The 16,949-nt window shown below is 33.1% G+C and overlaps 1 protein-coding gene across 2 annotated transcripts; it reads right to left on the reverse strand.

Annotated features, from left to right (window-relative positions):
- Positions 1-14,243: 14,243 nt before the first annotated feature.
- On the reverse strand, positions 14,244-16,580 carry LOC123194049 (cytochrome P450 81Q32-like). 2 transcript variants are annotated; one of them, XM_044607170.1, is made up of 2 exons: positions 15,619-16,573; positions 14,244-14,960 (listed from the first exon to the last, which is right to left on the reverse strand). In XM_044607170.1, the coding sequence occupies exons 1-2, from the start codon at positions 15,682-15,684 to the stop codon at positions 14,370-14,372; spliced, it is 657 nt and encodes a 218-aa protein (XP_044463105.1). In that variant the 5' UTR covers positions 15,685-16,573; the 3' UTR covers positions 14,244-14,369. The 2 variants fall into 2 exon arrangements, 1 of the variants encoding a protein (XP_044463105.1); XR_006497213.1 differs by having other exon boundaries at positions 15,619-16,580.
- Positions 16,581-16,949: the final 369 nt, after the last annotated feature.

Here is a 16,949-nt window from a genome sequence, read left to right on the forward strand (position 1 = left end):
TTTCATACTTATATGAATAACCACTAGTATCTAATGAACCTAAGGAAATTAAATTTCTCCTAAGTTTTAGCCTTTATTTAACATCTCCTAAAATTTTAATAGTACCATCAGACATTATGAATTTTATAGATCTTATACCTATCACATCACATGACTGATCATTGCCCATTAAATCCTTTTCCCTCATTTACCTATTTCAAATCTTAAAACCAGTCTCTCTTGGGTGTCATGTGAAAGGCACATCTTAAGTCCATTACCCACTCATCTCTAGACATTCCTTTAGACAACACTAACATTTCAACACTATCATAACCATCAGATAAATTTGCAGTGTCTAGATTATTAAAATTAGTGTTAGAATTCATTTTCTTCCTATCAGGATAGTGTTTTTTCATGTGCCTTTTCTTAAGGCAATGCCAACATACTCTATTTGTTTTGGATTTAGAGCTGACATTCCTTTTATCTTTATGATTTAATCTTTTTTTAGTTCTTCCTCTAACTTGTAACCTCTCATCTATGGTTTCCTTTTCAAACTTGATTTCTAAATCCTTTGATCTTAGGGTTCCTAACACATCATCTAAGGACAAAGAATCCCTACCATACTTAATAGCAGTTTTTACATCTTTAAAGGTCTCAGGAAGTGAGTTTAATATGATTAAAGCTTGATTTTTATCTGAAATCTTTTCATCAATGTTAGCCAAATTTATAACAATTTTATTAAACTCATCCAAGTTTTCCTCAAGTCCCTTACTAGAATCCATTTTAAAACCAAAAAGTTGTTATTTTAAGTAAATTTTACTAGTTAAAGATTTAGTCATATAAAGAGACTCAAGTTTTAACCACAGTTTTGTAGGAGTGTTTACTTGATCAACTTGCCTAAAAGCATTATCAGACAAATGTAGTATTAAAATACTATAAGCAGTTTCTAATACCTTAGCTTTATCAGTATCAGACATTTCAGAGGGTAAAGCTTCTAAACCACAGAGAGCCTTTGCATATTTTTGATGAACTAAAACAGCTCTCTTTTTTTTCCTTTACATATTGAAGTCAATCTTGCCATCGAACTATTCTATATCAATTCTTGTTTTTCCCATGGTATCTAAAATGCTCTTTCCTACAAAAATTAAAACCAGAAAATTAGCAACAATACCGAGTATAGTATAAACTAACACAAAACAGTGGTAAAAAACTAAAGATTTTATTTCCCTTTTCTTTTATAAATGAAGCAATAATGAACAAAAGAAATAAGGGAATACAGTAACAACAAAAAAATCAAGAATAGAGTAGATCAATAAAGTTAAGTGGCTCTGATACCACTTGTTATGATTTTCACCCAAGAAGATTACCGATTTTGCAAACAATAGCAAGATACAAAACAAAAGGAACAAAAATACACGAGTTTTACTTGGTTCAAATTTAGTAAATGAAATCCTATATCCAAGTAGAGGTATTCCTCTAGTTAATCCACTATATTAAAGTCCAAATACAATCAGTGTACAACAGATCATCTAAGATTATAAGATTAATGCAATATTAACCTAACCTAAGAATACACTTAACAAAAGCAATATGAATATTCTCACTGGACGACCAAACTCGACTAACTGAACTTCATTGACGATAACCCAAACACCACCGTGAGAGAGAATAACACTAGACTCAAGGGAAAACAAGAGAGGTTTTTTCTCCCTTAGTTTTTTCACTAACTTAATCCAAAAGAGAATAACAAGGCTTTATAATTAGGTTAAACCTCTAGTGTAATGACCATACTGTCTTTGCTTAATTCATAGAATTTTTAAATAACCACAAACTCTAAAAAGATCTTTCTACCCCTTTGACTATTTGAGACATATTCAATAACGAGCTTAAACATGCCATTGATATTTTAGCCACCCAAGAGGGTGCTGTAGGATCGAATGGCCTAAGAGGGGGGGTGAATTAGGCAATTTTAAAACTATCTTTACCAAATTTGAGAATTAAAGCAATTTATTCAAATCAAATAATGTTGCCTATTTTTAATCCAATGTATGAAAATAACTAAAATATCTCAAACAATCAATACAATCAAAATAACATGACATAAAATATAAGTTTAAGGGAAGAGAAAATCAAACACGCGATGTATAGTGGTTCGGCTCAACCCGGCCTACGTCCACTCCTCCAAGCTTTCTCCCTTGGAGTATTCCACTAATCCTTGGTTGACTAAACCTCAACCAAGCTTTTCTTCACAGCCAAAATAGCTTCCAAGGTGCTATTAACCTTTACAAGTGTTAAAGCTCAATTTCTCTCACTAGAAATTTGCTAATCTCTCCAAGAGTGAACCTCACTCTTTTATAACACGAATTTTAGTATAAATGTTGAAATATGATCTCTCTCAAAGTGTATATGAAAGTTAAAGCTTAGTACAACCCAAAGCAAATGAAATTACAAAGTGTAAAAGCAAGGGTTTTGATTAGAGAGAATAATTTGCAAGTCAATAGCTCAAAACTAATTTGCTCTCAAATATATGAAAGTTCTTGGTGGCAAAAGTTGTTTTCGAACGAAATTGATTGGGTTTATATAGGGAAAAATAAGGAAAGTTACCGTTGTGCACAAAGATAGCCGTTTTAATTTTCCAGAAAACGCACAATTCGGTCGACCGGATGGAATTCGGTCAACCGGATGTGACGTGGCACTTCCGTGGAGCTTACGTGGCACTAGCCGTTGGAAAAATTCAAACCAAAATTCGGTCGACCGAATTTAATTCGGTTGACCGAATTTCTGAAGCCAAAATACATGGCTTCTGAATAATTCGGAAGCTGATTCGGTCGGTGAAATTCGGTCGACCGAATTTTATTACATTTTACCCCCTGGATTTTCAAAAACTGCAATTTGACCCCTAAAACTTTGAAAAGTGACAATTTAACCCAATTTTGAAAATTCTTTCAAAACCAACTTTAAGATATAAAAATGTGGTTCACAAAACTTCATCATTTTAAAAGAATTAATAAACTTTGGTGAAAGAATTGGCTTAAACCAATAAGTTTGAAAAACGACATTTTAACCCAAAATGTGAAAGATATGAAAATGAGTTTTCAAGTGAGCTATCCCATGCAAATAAATATTCTAATCAAAACGAATGCTCTAAATTACAAATATATCTACCTAACACTTGAGTTTTTCTTCAAATCTTCAATAATTCTTCAATTGACTCTTCTCTTTCATTTCCATCTTGAAACTCCTTCAAGTGCATTAGATAAATCCTTGCAATCTAAGCTCACACTCAAGTAAAATCATTAGTCAATATGTTTAGGGACATATTAGTTTGTTATCATCAAAATAAGAGCATAATGACTCCTCAAGACAACAATCTCCCCCTTTTTGATGATGACAAACACATATGCACTTCAAGGAATTTAGTAAAATATATCAATGAATGTATTTCCTTGAAGTTAAGAAACACTTGATTTTAAAAAAAATTTTGCAAGAGTTCGCCTTAAAAAATCAAGTTTCCTCCCCCTGAATATATGCAAATAATAATATGTTTAACATTAATCTCATCAATCACATATATCCTCATCAAAATATTCACAACATATATATCTTTATCAAGATATCCACAATAACCACAATATCAACGAAATGAAAGTATCAATCATCAATCAAACTTTTCTCCCCCTTTGTCATTATCAAAAAGACTAAGACAATGAATAAAATGAGATAAGCAAAGAGATAAGGGAAAAGCAAATGATTACAAAAATGGTCCAAAAATAATCATCAAGACATAGTGCATGAATATAATGTCTAAATAAGTATGAGCATCAAAATAAGAGCATTAACAATTCAAACAAGATAAAACATAAAAGCATGTGGAAAATCCATAGACATTAAATATCACATCCATAATCATAATCAAATGTATCCGTAATCAAATATAGAATATAACATATATAACTTCTCCCCTTTGTCATTATAAAAAGGAAAATAAGCAAGATATATATCCACAAGGCAAAGAGAGACTAAAATACCTTAACACATACATAGAGGATATGATTATCAAGGCTAAACCAATAAAAAAATCAAAACAATCATAATCATCCAAGTAAGAGTACTAATGCTTAGATAATGTAAAATGTAGGTTCATGTAAAATACACGAATATATCACATAAACTAACAAGTGCTTAACTATGCACAAACTAATCACATAAGTATCAACTTAAATAAAATGAAGCACAAGAGTAAGTTTTCAAATGGAAAATAGAGAAGAAGTATAAATGTCATATTGAGTGCAATAAAATGAGATGAAATGCACCATGACTTCAAATGTATGTACAAGGGCAAAAATGTAAATGAACATTCTCACATTTGAAATTTGAATACACACCCAAGTTAAAAATGGTGAGAGAAATCCAATGGTATAGTTGAAATCCAAAAAGAATAACCAAAAAAAATTTTAAGACAAAAACCGAATTTTGGATGAATTGGAGCAAAATTCAAATTTTTAGGGTCTAAAATCTTTAGAGATTTTATTAAAAATTTAGGTGAACTATGATGTTTTTGAAAGATAATTTTGTTTAGAAAGTGTAGAAAAAAAAAATGTTGGGAACCAATTTGAAGAAAAAAAAAATTGAAGAAACATGATGAAAAAAGGTAGAGAAACATTTTGCCCTTATACATTGCAGAATCACTGTAGCAAACGGTCGACCGAATTTTCCAATTCGTCAGCCGAATTCTGCAAAATTCTGGTGTATATTTTATGCACTTTGTTGTCCTATATTGAGTATAAACAACCCAAAATGATCCAACTATGCAATTTTGACTCAATAACATAAAATACAACGAAATTTGATGCTAAATATAAGGAAAAATTAAATCAAACACATCAAAAATCAATACAAGAATAATTGGTACAAGGAAACTATCAAATATGGTCAAACATGAAATGATACACAAGGCATATTTGACACTTTCGATTCAACCAAAACACCACAACCACAATGATATTTAAGTGCAAATGCTAATGTGGTGATTCCATGATCCCAAGTTCACCTCTAATTTTGCAAAAACGTTCTTCTCCAAGAGGTTTTGTAAAAATATCCGCAAGTTGATTTTCGGTGGATACAAAGTCAAGACAAATATCACCCTTTTGAACATGGTCTCGAATAAAATGATATCTAATTTCTATATGCTTGGTTCGAGAGTGTTGAATGGGATTTTTGGATAAGCTAATAGCACTTGTGTTGTCACACAAGATTGGAGTTTTAGATAAGCTAACTCCATAATCCCTAAGGGTTTGTTGCATCCACAAGGCTTGAGCACAACAACTACCGGCGGCAATATATTCCGCTTCCGCGGTTGATAAAGCTACGGAGTTTTGTTTCCTTGAAAACCATGAAACTAATGCATGACCTAGAAAATGACAAGTACCACTAGTACTTTTTCTATCGACTTGGCTTCCGGCAAAGTCGGCATCCGAATAGCTCACTAGGTCAAAAGAAGTTTCTCTAGGATACCACAACCCTAAAAATCTAGTGCCATGTAAATATTTGAAGATTCTTTTTAGGGCTTTTAAATGAGATTCCTTGGGACATGATTGGAATCGAGCACACAAGCATACACTAAACATAATACGGGTCTACTAGCCGTCAAATATAAAAGAGAGCCAATCATACCTCTATACATTTTAACATCAACATTTGGCCCACTCTCATCTTTGGTGAGCTTGATAGTTGAACTCATTGGTGTGCTTGAAGCTTTTAGTCCTTCCATGCCAAACTTCTTTAATAAGTCCTTGATGTATGAAGATTGGTTGATGAAGATACCCTCTTTGCTTTGCTTGATATTAAGTCCGAGAAAATACTTGAGTTCTCCCATCATGCTCATTTCAAATTCTTTGCTCATGAGGTTAGAAAATTCTTCACACAAAGAGACATTAGTAGATCCAAAAATGATATCATCAACATAAATTTGAACTAAAAGAATATCATTTTCTTTTCTCTTAATAAACAATGTAGTATCTACTTTTCCAATGCAAAAGTCTTTTTCAAGCAAGAATTTACTCAAACGTTCATACCATGCTCGAGGTGCTTGTTTTAAACCATAAAGAGCTTTTTGAAGTTTAAAAACATGGTTTGGGAAATCATGACTTTCAAACCCGGGAGGTTGTTCAACATAAACTTCCTCCATGATAAATCCATTTAAGAAAGCACTTTTGACATCCATTTGATATAAAATAAAATTTTTGGAACATGCAAATGCCAAAAGCATCCTAATGGATTCTAGTCTAGCTACCGGTGCAAAAGTTTCTTCAAAATCTATTCCTTCCTCTTGGTTGTAGCCTTGAGCCACTAATCTAGCTTTATTTCTAACAACCACTCCGGATTCATCCATTTTGTTTCTAAAAACCCATTTTGTGCCAATAACGGATTGATGATCCGGACGAGGGACTAGTTCCCAAACATTATTTCTTTCAAATTGATTTAGTTCCTCTTGCATGGCTAAAATCCAAAATTCATCATTTAATGCATCATGAAATGTTTTTGGTTCAAATTGTGAAAGAAATGCTAAGTTATTACAAAGATTAAAAGATGATCTAGTTTTAACACCTTGATTTTCCTCACCAATAATTAATTCTTTAGGATGAGCATTTGCATATCTCCAAGCCTTAGGAAGATCTTCATCTTTATCTTCTTCATGTTCTAGCTCTTGTTTTGCTTCATCCTTATCATCATTTGGTGAATCATGAATTTCCGTTTGGTCACCATTTTTAACTTGATCATCATCAATATCAACTTGCACACTAGTTAAAGGATTAGATTCATCAAAAATAACATGCATGGATTCCTCAACTACTAGTGTCCTTTTGTTAAACACTCTATATGCTTTGCTAGATGATGAATATCCAAGAAAAATACCAATGTCCGATTTTGAATCAAATTTTCCTAAGTTTTCTTTTGTGTTCAAAATAAAGCATTTGCATCCAAAAACTTTAAAATAACCAATATTTGGTTTTTTGTTTTTCCAAAGTTCATATGGAGTTAAATCTAAAGATGGTCTTATTAAAACACGATTTAAAACATAGCATGCGGTGTTTACGGCTTCCGCCCAAAAATATTGAGGTAAAGCTTTTTCATTTAACATGGTTCTAGCCATCTCTTGAATTGTCCTATTCTTTCTTTCAACAACACCATTTTGTTGGGGAGTTCTAGGACAAGAGAATTGATGTTCAATACCATGCTCATCACAAAAGTTTTCAAATAAATGATTTTCAAATTCTCCCCCATGATCACTTCTAATGCAAGAAATATGCATTTCTTTTTCTTTTTGTATTTTCTTGACAAATTTTGAAAATGCATGGAGGGCTTCATCTTTTGATGCAAGAAAAAGTACCCAAGTGAATCTTGAAAAATCATCAACAATAACAAAAGCATAATGTTTTCCATTTAGGCTTGCGGTTCTTGAAGGACCAAAAAGATCAATATGAAGAAGTTGTAAAGGTCTAGATGTAGAAATATGAGTTTTACTTTTAAAAGAATTTTTTGTTTGTTTACCAAATTGACATGCATCACAAATTTTATCTTTAATAAAGTCTATTTTCGGAAGACCTTTTACAAGCTCCTTCTTGGAGATTTTTGAAATCAAGTCCATGCTAGCATGACCTAATCTTCTATGCCACAACCAACTATTTTCATGCAATGCGGAGAAACATAGATTTTCATGAGATGCATTTTCTACATTTATAGTGTAAACATTTCCATCTCTATTTCCTACACAACTTGTTTTTCCATCATTCATATTTTCTATAGTGCAACTATTTGGCTCAAAAATGACTTTAAATCCTTTATCACATAGTTGACTAATACTAAGGAGATTATGCTTAAGACTATCTACCAAAAGAACATTTTCAAAGATAATATGAGAGTTGTTACCAATATCTCCAATGCCAATAATTTTACCCTTCGCATTGTCTCCAAAGGTGACATGACCTCCATCTTTCTTGCTTATTGTCGAGAAAAGTGAGATATCTCCGGTCATATGTCTTGAGCAAGCGCTATCGAGGAACCATTTGCTTTTCTTCCTTTTATTTTTAGGTTCCTAAACACAATGGAAGATTCAAGAATTTGACTTAGGTACCCAAATCATGTTGGGTCCTTTGTGGTTAGTTTTTGTTCCCTTAAGAACCCACACTTTCTTAGTGCCCATATGATGTTTCTTTTGAATTGGGCAAGATGATGAGATATGACCTTTATTTCCACAATAATTGCAAGTTATATTTGATTCACTTGAAGTTGAAGCTTTAACAAAATAATTTTTTAAATATTTTGCCTTGATAAAAGGTTTATAACCAAGTCCTCTTTTGTTTAAGACTCCCCTTTGCACACCAAGCATTTTATCAAGAATGTCTTTTCCATTTTTAAATTTTAAAACTATTTCACTTAAATCTTTTGCTCCCCTTTTTAAAACTTCAGTTTCATTTTCTATAATTTCTTTTTCCTTTTTGGCTATGCAAAGATCATTTTCAAACTTTTGTTTTTCTTTTTCAAAAATGGAATACTTGTTTTCTTCATTTTCTTTTCCTTTAAGCTTAAGGATTTTTTGGTTAAGATTTTCATTTTCTTTCTTTAAGGATTCATTTTCCTTTTCCAAATTAAAATTTTTCTTTTTAAGGGTTGCATTTTTAGACATGCAAAGAGCAAGTTTTTCATTCATCTCTTCAAGTGTATCATATAACTCTTCATATGAGGGGTTTTCATCTATCTCATCATCTATGTCATCTAAATCATCAAAAGTATTAGATGAGTTAGAGTTAGTTACCTCATTATTTGTAGTTGCCATGAAACACATGTTGGCCACTTCATTATCCTCTCTTTCGGATTCACTTTCATCGCTATCATCCCACGTAGCTTTCATTGCTTTCTTTTTCGATCTACCAATTTTGAGGAGAGGGCAATCATATTTGATGTGTCCCGGCTTCTTGCATTCATAGCACACAATTTGTTCCCTCCTTTGTCTTTCTCCCCTTTCACCTTTAGAAACATCCTTTTTTATGAAGTTTCCATTTCTTCTTAGCTTTCTATTCCTTAGAAGCTTTCCAATCTTTCTACTCAAGAGTGCAATGTCTTCATCTTCATCATTTGATGTCTCATCTTCCTCTTCTAGGAACTTTTCATTCTCTTTGATTGATGATTTGAAGGCAATACTCTTTTTCTTCTTTTCCACTTCTTCAATTTGTCGTTGCTTCATAGTAAGCTCATGAGTGAGAAGTGAACCTAAAAGTTCTTCAAGAGGTAGAGTCTTGACATCCTTTGCTTCTTCGATTGCCGTTACTTTGGGATCCCAAGAGGGAGGCAAACATCTAAGAAGTTTCTTGACATTTTCTTGGTTAGTATAAACTTTGCCAAGATTTTTCAATTCATTCACAATAGTAATAAATCTATCAAACATGTCACTAATGGTTTCATTTTCATTCATCCTAAACAACTCGTATGAGTGTGTGAGCATGCTAATTTTAGTCTCTTTGACTTGTGAAGTCCCCTCATTTGACACCATCAATAATTCCCAAATTTCTTTAGCCGAGGTACAAGCTTGTACCTTGTTAAAGTTATATTCATTTAATGCACAATATAACACATTCATAGCTCTAGCATTAATGGCAATATTCTTCTTATCTTGAGGGGTCATTTCTTCCCTAGTTTTGGGCACTTGTTTTCCATCCACTTCTTTCATAGGAACAAAAGGTCCATCTTGCACTACATCCCACAATTCATAATCACTTTGAAGGAAAATCGACATGCGATTTTTCCAATGGGCATATCCGGTGCCATCAAACAATGACGGTCTATTAGGGGCAAGCCCTTCACTAACGGTATGGGATTTTCCTAGGTTCATGGCCATTGCTCTAAACGGTTAAGTTTATGATAATGAGCAACCAAGCTCTGATACCAATTGTAGGATCGAATGGCCTAAGAGGGGGGGTGAATTAGGCAATTTTAAAACTATCTTTACCAAATTTGAGAATTAAAGCAATTTATTCAAATCAAATAATGTTGCCTATTTTTAATCCAATGTATGAAAATAACTAAAATATCTCAAACAATCAATACAATCAAAATAACATGACATAAAATATAAGTTTAAGGGAAGAGAAAATCAAACACGCGATGTATAGTGGTTCGGCTCAACCCGGCCTACGTCCACTCCTCCAAGCTTTCTCCCTTGGAGTATTCCACTAATCCTTGGTTGACTAAACCTCAACCAAGCTTTTCTTCACAGCCAAAATAGCTTCCAAGGTGCTATTAACCTTTACAAGTGTTAAAGCTCAATTTCTCTCACTAGAAATTTGCTAATCTCTCCAAGAGTGAACCTCACTCTTTTATAACACGAATTTTAGTATAAATGTTGAAATATGATCTCTCTCAAAGTGTATATGAAAGTTAAAGCTTAGTACAACCCAAAGCAAATGAAATTACAAAGTGTAAAAGCAAGGGTTTTGATTAGAGAGAATAATTTGCAAGTCAATAGCTCAACTAATTTGCTCTCAAATATATGAAAGTTCTTGGTGGCAAAAGTTGTTTTCGAACGAAATTGATTGGGTTTATATAGGGAAAAATAAGGAAAGTTACCGTTGTGCACAAAGATAGCCGTTTTAATTTTCCAGAAAACGCACAATTCGGTCGACCGGATGGAATTCGGTCAACCGGATGTGACGTGGCACTTCCGTGGAGCTTACGTGGCACTAGCCGTTGGAAAAATTCAAACCAAAATTCGGTCGACCGAATTTAATTCGGTTGACCGAATTTCTGAAGCCAAAATACATGGCTTCTGAATAATTCGGAAGCTGATTCGGTCGGTGAAATTCGGTCGACCGAATTTTATTACATTTTACCCCCTGGATTTTCAAAAACTGCAATTTGACCCCTAAAACTTTGAAAAGTGACAATTTAACCCAATTTTGAAAATTCTTTCAAAACCAACTTTAAGATATAAAAATGTGGTTCACAAAACTTCATCATTTTAAAAGAATTAATAAACTTTGGTGAAAGAATTGGCTTAAACCAATAAGTTTGAAAAACGACATTTTAACCCAAAATGTGAAAGATATGAAAATGAGTTTTCAAGTGAGCTATCCCATGCAAATAAATATTCTAATCAAAACGAATGCTCTAAATTACAAATATATCTACCTAACACTTGAGTTTTTCTTCAAATCTTCAATAATTCTTCAATTGACTCTTCTCTTTCATTTCCATCTTGAAACTCCTTCAAGTGCATTAGATAAATCCTTGCAATCTAAGCTCACACTCAAGTAAAATCATTAGTCAATATGTTTAGGGACATATTAGTTTGTTATCATCAAAATAAGAGCATAATGACTCCTCAAGACAACAGGTGCGACAAATATTAAAGTTGAAAATCTCTTTTCCCCCCAATGATGTGTCATACTCCTCTACTTATTGGCTTTAAGAAACCTTTGATAGTTGCATTCAATGGAATGGCTAACTTATAGGATCACGTGGACTCATTTAATGACACAATAATGCTCTACTCTCTGATATGGCTAGATGTCAATTTTTAGTTGTTACACTCACTAGAGGTGTAAATAAGTAGTTCAATAAGCAACCTAATTGTTTGATCATCTCTTGGATGCAATTGTTTACAAAATTCTTTAGACAATTTTAGGCAATTAGAAGGTTTTCTATTCCAATTAAGCCATCTAGGAAATATGCATCAAGAGAAGAAAGAAACCTTGAAGTACTACACAAAGTACTTCAATTAAAGTGACCTATGTTTTAGGGCAATTAGTTTGAGCTTTGATTGTAAGTGGAATCCAACCATGTACAAAATTTCAAAGAATAATTGTAGGTCAAATAATGCATGTATTTGGCTCATTTGCATTAGATGTTTGAAAAACACCTACAAATAGAAAGCTCTAAAACAAGACTAAAGAATGCCACCTTGAAAGCTTTGACTAACACCTCTGTGAATAAATGAAAACAATTTAGGGGGAAAAAGAAAGGACAATGAGGGAGTACAAAGAGACTTCAAGAAATGATAGACAAAAGAACCAAGAAGATAATTATACTCTGTTTACTTATTGTAATGACTACACCACTCTAATCACTCTTATTGATATGTTAGAAAATACAGGTATATTCTCATAGCTTCGAACTATAAAGAGAGATCGCACCAAGTGAGACTACAAGAAATTTTATCATTGTTCCAACTCTTATCATCTAGGAAGAGGTGCATAATTTAGGTAATCTCTTAGTTCCCCTAAATTGATAGGGATGCAATAACAAGTCTTTATACACTCCAAGTCTACATTCTTGATTGAGGATCATTCTCTACCATCTTTGATACTCATTTTCATCCTCATCATATAAACTAAGCGATTAGGAGTCCACTCTTTGTAAAGACTTGGTTCCTTCAAACTGCTCCTTGCTAGGTTGAGGGCCAGCCAATACTTTGGTAAGTTGATCTTGCCTATCTACATTCCCAACTAGAAGGATCTAACTACTTGAAGATGAGGCCTTCAAGCTTATTGGGGAGGCCTCCAAAGCCTATTGGTTAGAGTTGGATTTCATCATTGGTTGATTCAAATCTACTCTTAGAAAACACTTAGAGAAAAAGTTAAGTATTAGTAAACACATTATGCTAAAATTTTCCTCACAATTATATGCCTATTAAAGTGTTTACTTGCTACTTGCCTTCAACCTTAAGAGTTCAACAAGTAACTAACTATGAGTTCAAGTTACGCTAGTTGTACCTACGGATTTTGCCAGCATCTAACCTAACCAAAAACTCAATGCAAAACCCCAAAAGTTTGGTTGTATTTCATCAAATGAATAGAACACAAAAAATTACATAGAAAAAAAAAATAAATGTTGATTGTGTTTGTTTGAAAGCTAAGAGCATGGTAATTAAATCATGTATTGTATCGTATATCGAAAACCAAATTTTTCATATTATGTATCATGTCTCATGTCTCATGTGGTATCGTATGATATACCTATAAAAAAATAATATAACAAAATAATAATAAAATAATATAAATTATATTTGACACGTTATCATTTTTAAAAAATCACAAATACCCTAAAATTTTAAAACTCATTTTCTTTATAAATGTGTACTGATTCATATTGATAATATGTATCATAACTTAATATCGTATCGTGTTATAAGATATGTCTATTGTATTATATTAATTTGATATACCTTAGAATACGTATTGTTTTTCACATGTATTATATTATATCATAAGATACTAACCATGATTAAGAATCCTTTGAAATCTTGAGAGTTTAAGAAAAACTGAAGTTGGTGACCTGGTAAATGATTTCAAGAGGAGTATTTATAGATGTGTAAAGACTGAACTCGAAATGATCTTATCCATTTAAGTTAAGTCAATGATATGTGGCAACTTTCTAATCAGGTACTTGAGTTGTTGCTTTATGTAAATCGATAAAACACTTTGAATCATTCTGAAACATGTGCAGTGCACTAAATACAAAATTGGAACTTCATTTTCGGGCGAGTGTTTGAGCATAGATCTTGATCATCCATTTTTCAATCATTTATGTAGAAAAATAAAGAGTTTTTAATCCCTACTTGAACTTCACAAAATGGGGAAATTTGTTGTGCAGTTAGACTTTTCTTTGAAAAAAAAAGCATAAATATTGCACCAACGAAGCGTCTAGGTGTTACATAGTGATTAGTCATGTGGGCAATATATAGTAAGCAGACATGTTACCTACACCTAAGTCAACTCAAAATGTAACTAAATACAGGTAGGAATCCTTTCATCAAAAAATAGAGGGAAAAATAAGTAACTATTATACAATTTGCTTAACAACATTTCATCTTTATCTCTTACTTTTATGAGCTAAAAATTATTTGCTATCATTATGGGATAACAGAATTAACAAATTTTCTTAGATATCTAAATTCAATGTACTAAAAACTAGATGTATCAACTTAAGTAGTTACTCACTAATCACTCTCTCGTCCTATTAATAGTATAATTGTAAAAAGGCAATGAGATTGACAATTTGTAATATTATATTGTTACCCTGCAAAATTCATTGAAAACTCCATAACAGTTTACGTAATCTTCTTATCAATGGCCAAACCACTTTAAAACTTTAACTATGTTTCTTGCATAGAATTATGCCTTCTTAATTTTACCTACTTCACTAAATTTTTACCGTCACAAATTATAAACCCTCATAGCACTATATATACACGTATATATATAACAGTCAACAACATGTAATTGTTTAACATCGGTTTTATGACATTCATATAAACATGTCCATCTACCCATCATCTCATTGTCCAACTAAAAACCGTAAACTTTGCATACGTTTCCCAACTGTTTGGTGACAGTTCAAAGTTGATCAAGAACTTTAACAAGTTCTTCACGAGGTCGAAATATTATTTTCACAGGCGTCTCCGTAGCACCAACGCTAACATCCTCAGCGTTTTCCCATTCAAAGCATTGTATCAAAGTCCCTAGTGATAATTCCATCACTCTCATGGCCAAGCTAGCCCCAGGACAAATCCTTCTTCCTACACCAAAAGACATGAATTTACAGCCTCCCTTTTCTTCTGTTATATCTTGGAAACGTTCAGGTTTGAACATTTTTGGCTCGCTATATACATCCGGGTCCGTATGCACTGCCGATATGTTTACTAGTAGCTGTGTGCCTTGTGGGATGTGGTAACCTGCTATGTTACAATCCTCTGACGATTCTCGAGGAGGTAAAACTGATAAAAAATTCAGTCGAAGTGTCTCATTCAGAATACAATGAAGGTATGCCAGTTTAGGAAGATCAGCATCATTTAGAATCCTGGATTGTCCCACAACGTTATCTATCTCTTCCCTCGCTTTTTTTAGCACCTCTGGATGTGATATCAGCTCTGAAATAGCCGATGTCATTGTCATCACCGTGGTGTGTGTTCCTGCCATTAGCATGGCCTAAAAACAAGTAGCTTATTAGTTAATTGAATGGTTGAAGATCTTTCTCATGCATATTCCTAAAAATTAAATTAAATTAAATTTGAAGTGATATTTCCCGATCTTCTTTAATGTCATATAACTTGAACTTTAGCGTACTTTTCTACATACCCCACTTTCTTTGGAAGTAATTGAAAACTATTAATTAGGACATGAAAGGTTCGTTGTGGTAGGCTAAAAAGTCTATCTTGATCATTGATTGCATTAAAACAAAAAAACAAAAGCAAAAACAAAACACCTTTTTAAGAGTTGTATTACAAAGGAGGAAATTGTTTATTCTGTCATCGGGCAGTTGCATATATCTTATATTATCTTTTAAATCATTATTATTAATAAAAAAATACTGATTTTTTTAAATTATCAGAAATAATCTTTGAATACTTTCAACCAAACGCTTGTAATTTTTAAAGTTGCAATATGGCAACGATTCTAATAGATTACCAAAAGAATCTTGTATGCACCTCAGCACGATCAAATAGTTCTTGTATGTATATATGCACTAGGGGATTAATTAGAGAACAAATTAGCATTCTAGTGGATTTAATTAGACTCAAAATAATATAATTTTTGGAGTAAATTAATTAAATTATAAGTACTCAAAAGTGCTTGAGGATATTACCTGCATAAATCCTTTGATGACATTATCAGTGTAGAATTCAGGCTCCGATTCCTGCAGCTTCAGCATCACATCTACAACTGCTCCTTTAATCTCAATATCATCAACTGAAGATGGTTTCTTTGAATTTCGGTGTGCATCTACCAGACGCTGCGTAAAAGCGTCCCTCTTTTTATGTAATTTTACCAGTTTTCTCTCAACTCCAAAGTAACTCAACCATCTCAGAAATGGAAAATAATCCCCAAAGCGCTTGTGATATCAGGTCTGAAAATACGCGTAAGCTCATCCATTTTAGCTTTAGCTTCATCTGTGTCAATTTTCTCCTTTTCAATGCACCTATTGCCTGCAACCATTCTCATGATGATGTTAAAATCCAACACGTACAGAAACGCTCTCACATCCACTTCCTTTGCCCCCTTGAGGGAGCGTTCAAACAAGTGTTTGATCATGATCCTGAGCTCTTCGGCGCGGACGTTCGAAGACATCTGCAGACGCTTCGCAGAGAATATTTCCAGCGCAGTGAAACGGCGAAGGTTGCGCCAAAAGTTGCCGTATGGAGCGCTAATCGTGACAAAATTGTAAGATGTAAACTTCCTGGAGGGCAAGAGTGGACGATTGGAGAAGACGATATCATTCTTTGAGAAACACTCTTCAATGACTGAACGGTCGGACAGTACAAGGGCTGGGCGTGAGCCTAAACGCAGAAAGTAAATAGGACCATACTTAGCTGAGAGATTTGTCAATGTTTGGCCTAAGGGCTGTTTCAGAAGATGGAAATGGCCGATTATAGGAAGACTAGGAGGGCTTGGTAATTGGTTTTTGTGTTGAAATTTTTTCTTCTGAGCAGTGAGTTTGTAGAAGATGAGAAGAACAGAGCCTAATAGAACAAGGTAGAGAAGATCAAAATCCATGGTGATTTTGAAGTCTTTATTTGGGCTGACAAAGGTTATATAATAATAAGCTTTCATTGTAATTCTCTTTGATTGATTATAATATATAATTATTTTTCACATCACGATCATTAATGCTTAATTGTCATTTTCTAACTTTCGGTTTCATGATTCGTCATCTCTTACGACTGCAGACGTAGCCTGTCTCCAATTGTCTGGTGTTTATCTTATATAATACAGGAGTTCGATGTGCAACAGGCAAGATTTTCTTGCCATCTAGAAACAAAGTGATTATTTAATATGAATAATAGGGACAAAAAACAACAAAATTAATGAGATATTTCTATGCTATTTACCTTATCGCCATAGAATCTCCCAATGGAGATCTCCGCAGTTTCACAAGATATATTCTAGTTAATAACATTCAACACTAAAAATTGAGCT

Source organism: Mangifera indica, chromosome 13 (genome assembly GCF_011075055.1).
Source record: "Mangifera indica cultivar Alphonso chromosome 13, CATAS_Mindica_2.1, whole genome shotgun sequence".
NCBI classification, from domain to species: Eukaryota; Viridiplantae; Streptophyta; class Magnoliopsida; order Sapindales; family Anacardiaceae; genus Mangifera; species Mangifera indica.

Excerpts from the sequence above, each read along its gene's own strand:
- LOC123194049 (XM_044607170.1), bottom strand. The coding sequence starts at position 15,684 with ATGCTGAAGCTGCAGGAATCGGAGCCTGAATTCTACACTGATAATGTC. Across the intron at positions 14,961-15,618 it reads TCATCAAAGGATTTATGCAG|GCCATGCTAATGGCAGGAAC; the intron begins GTAATATCCTCA and ends ACTTGTTTTTAG.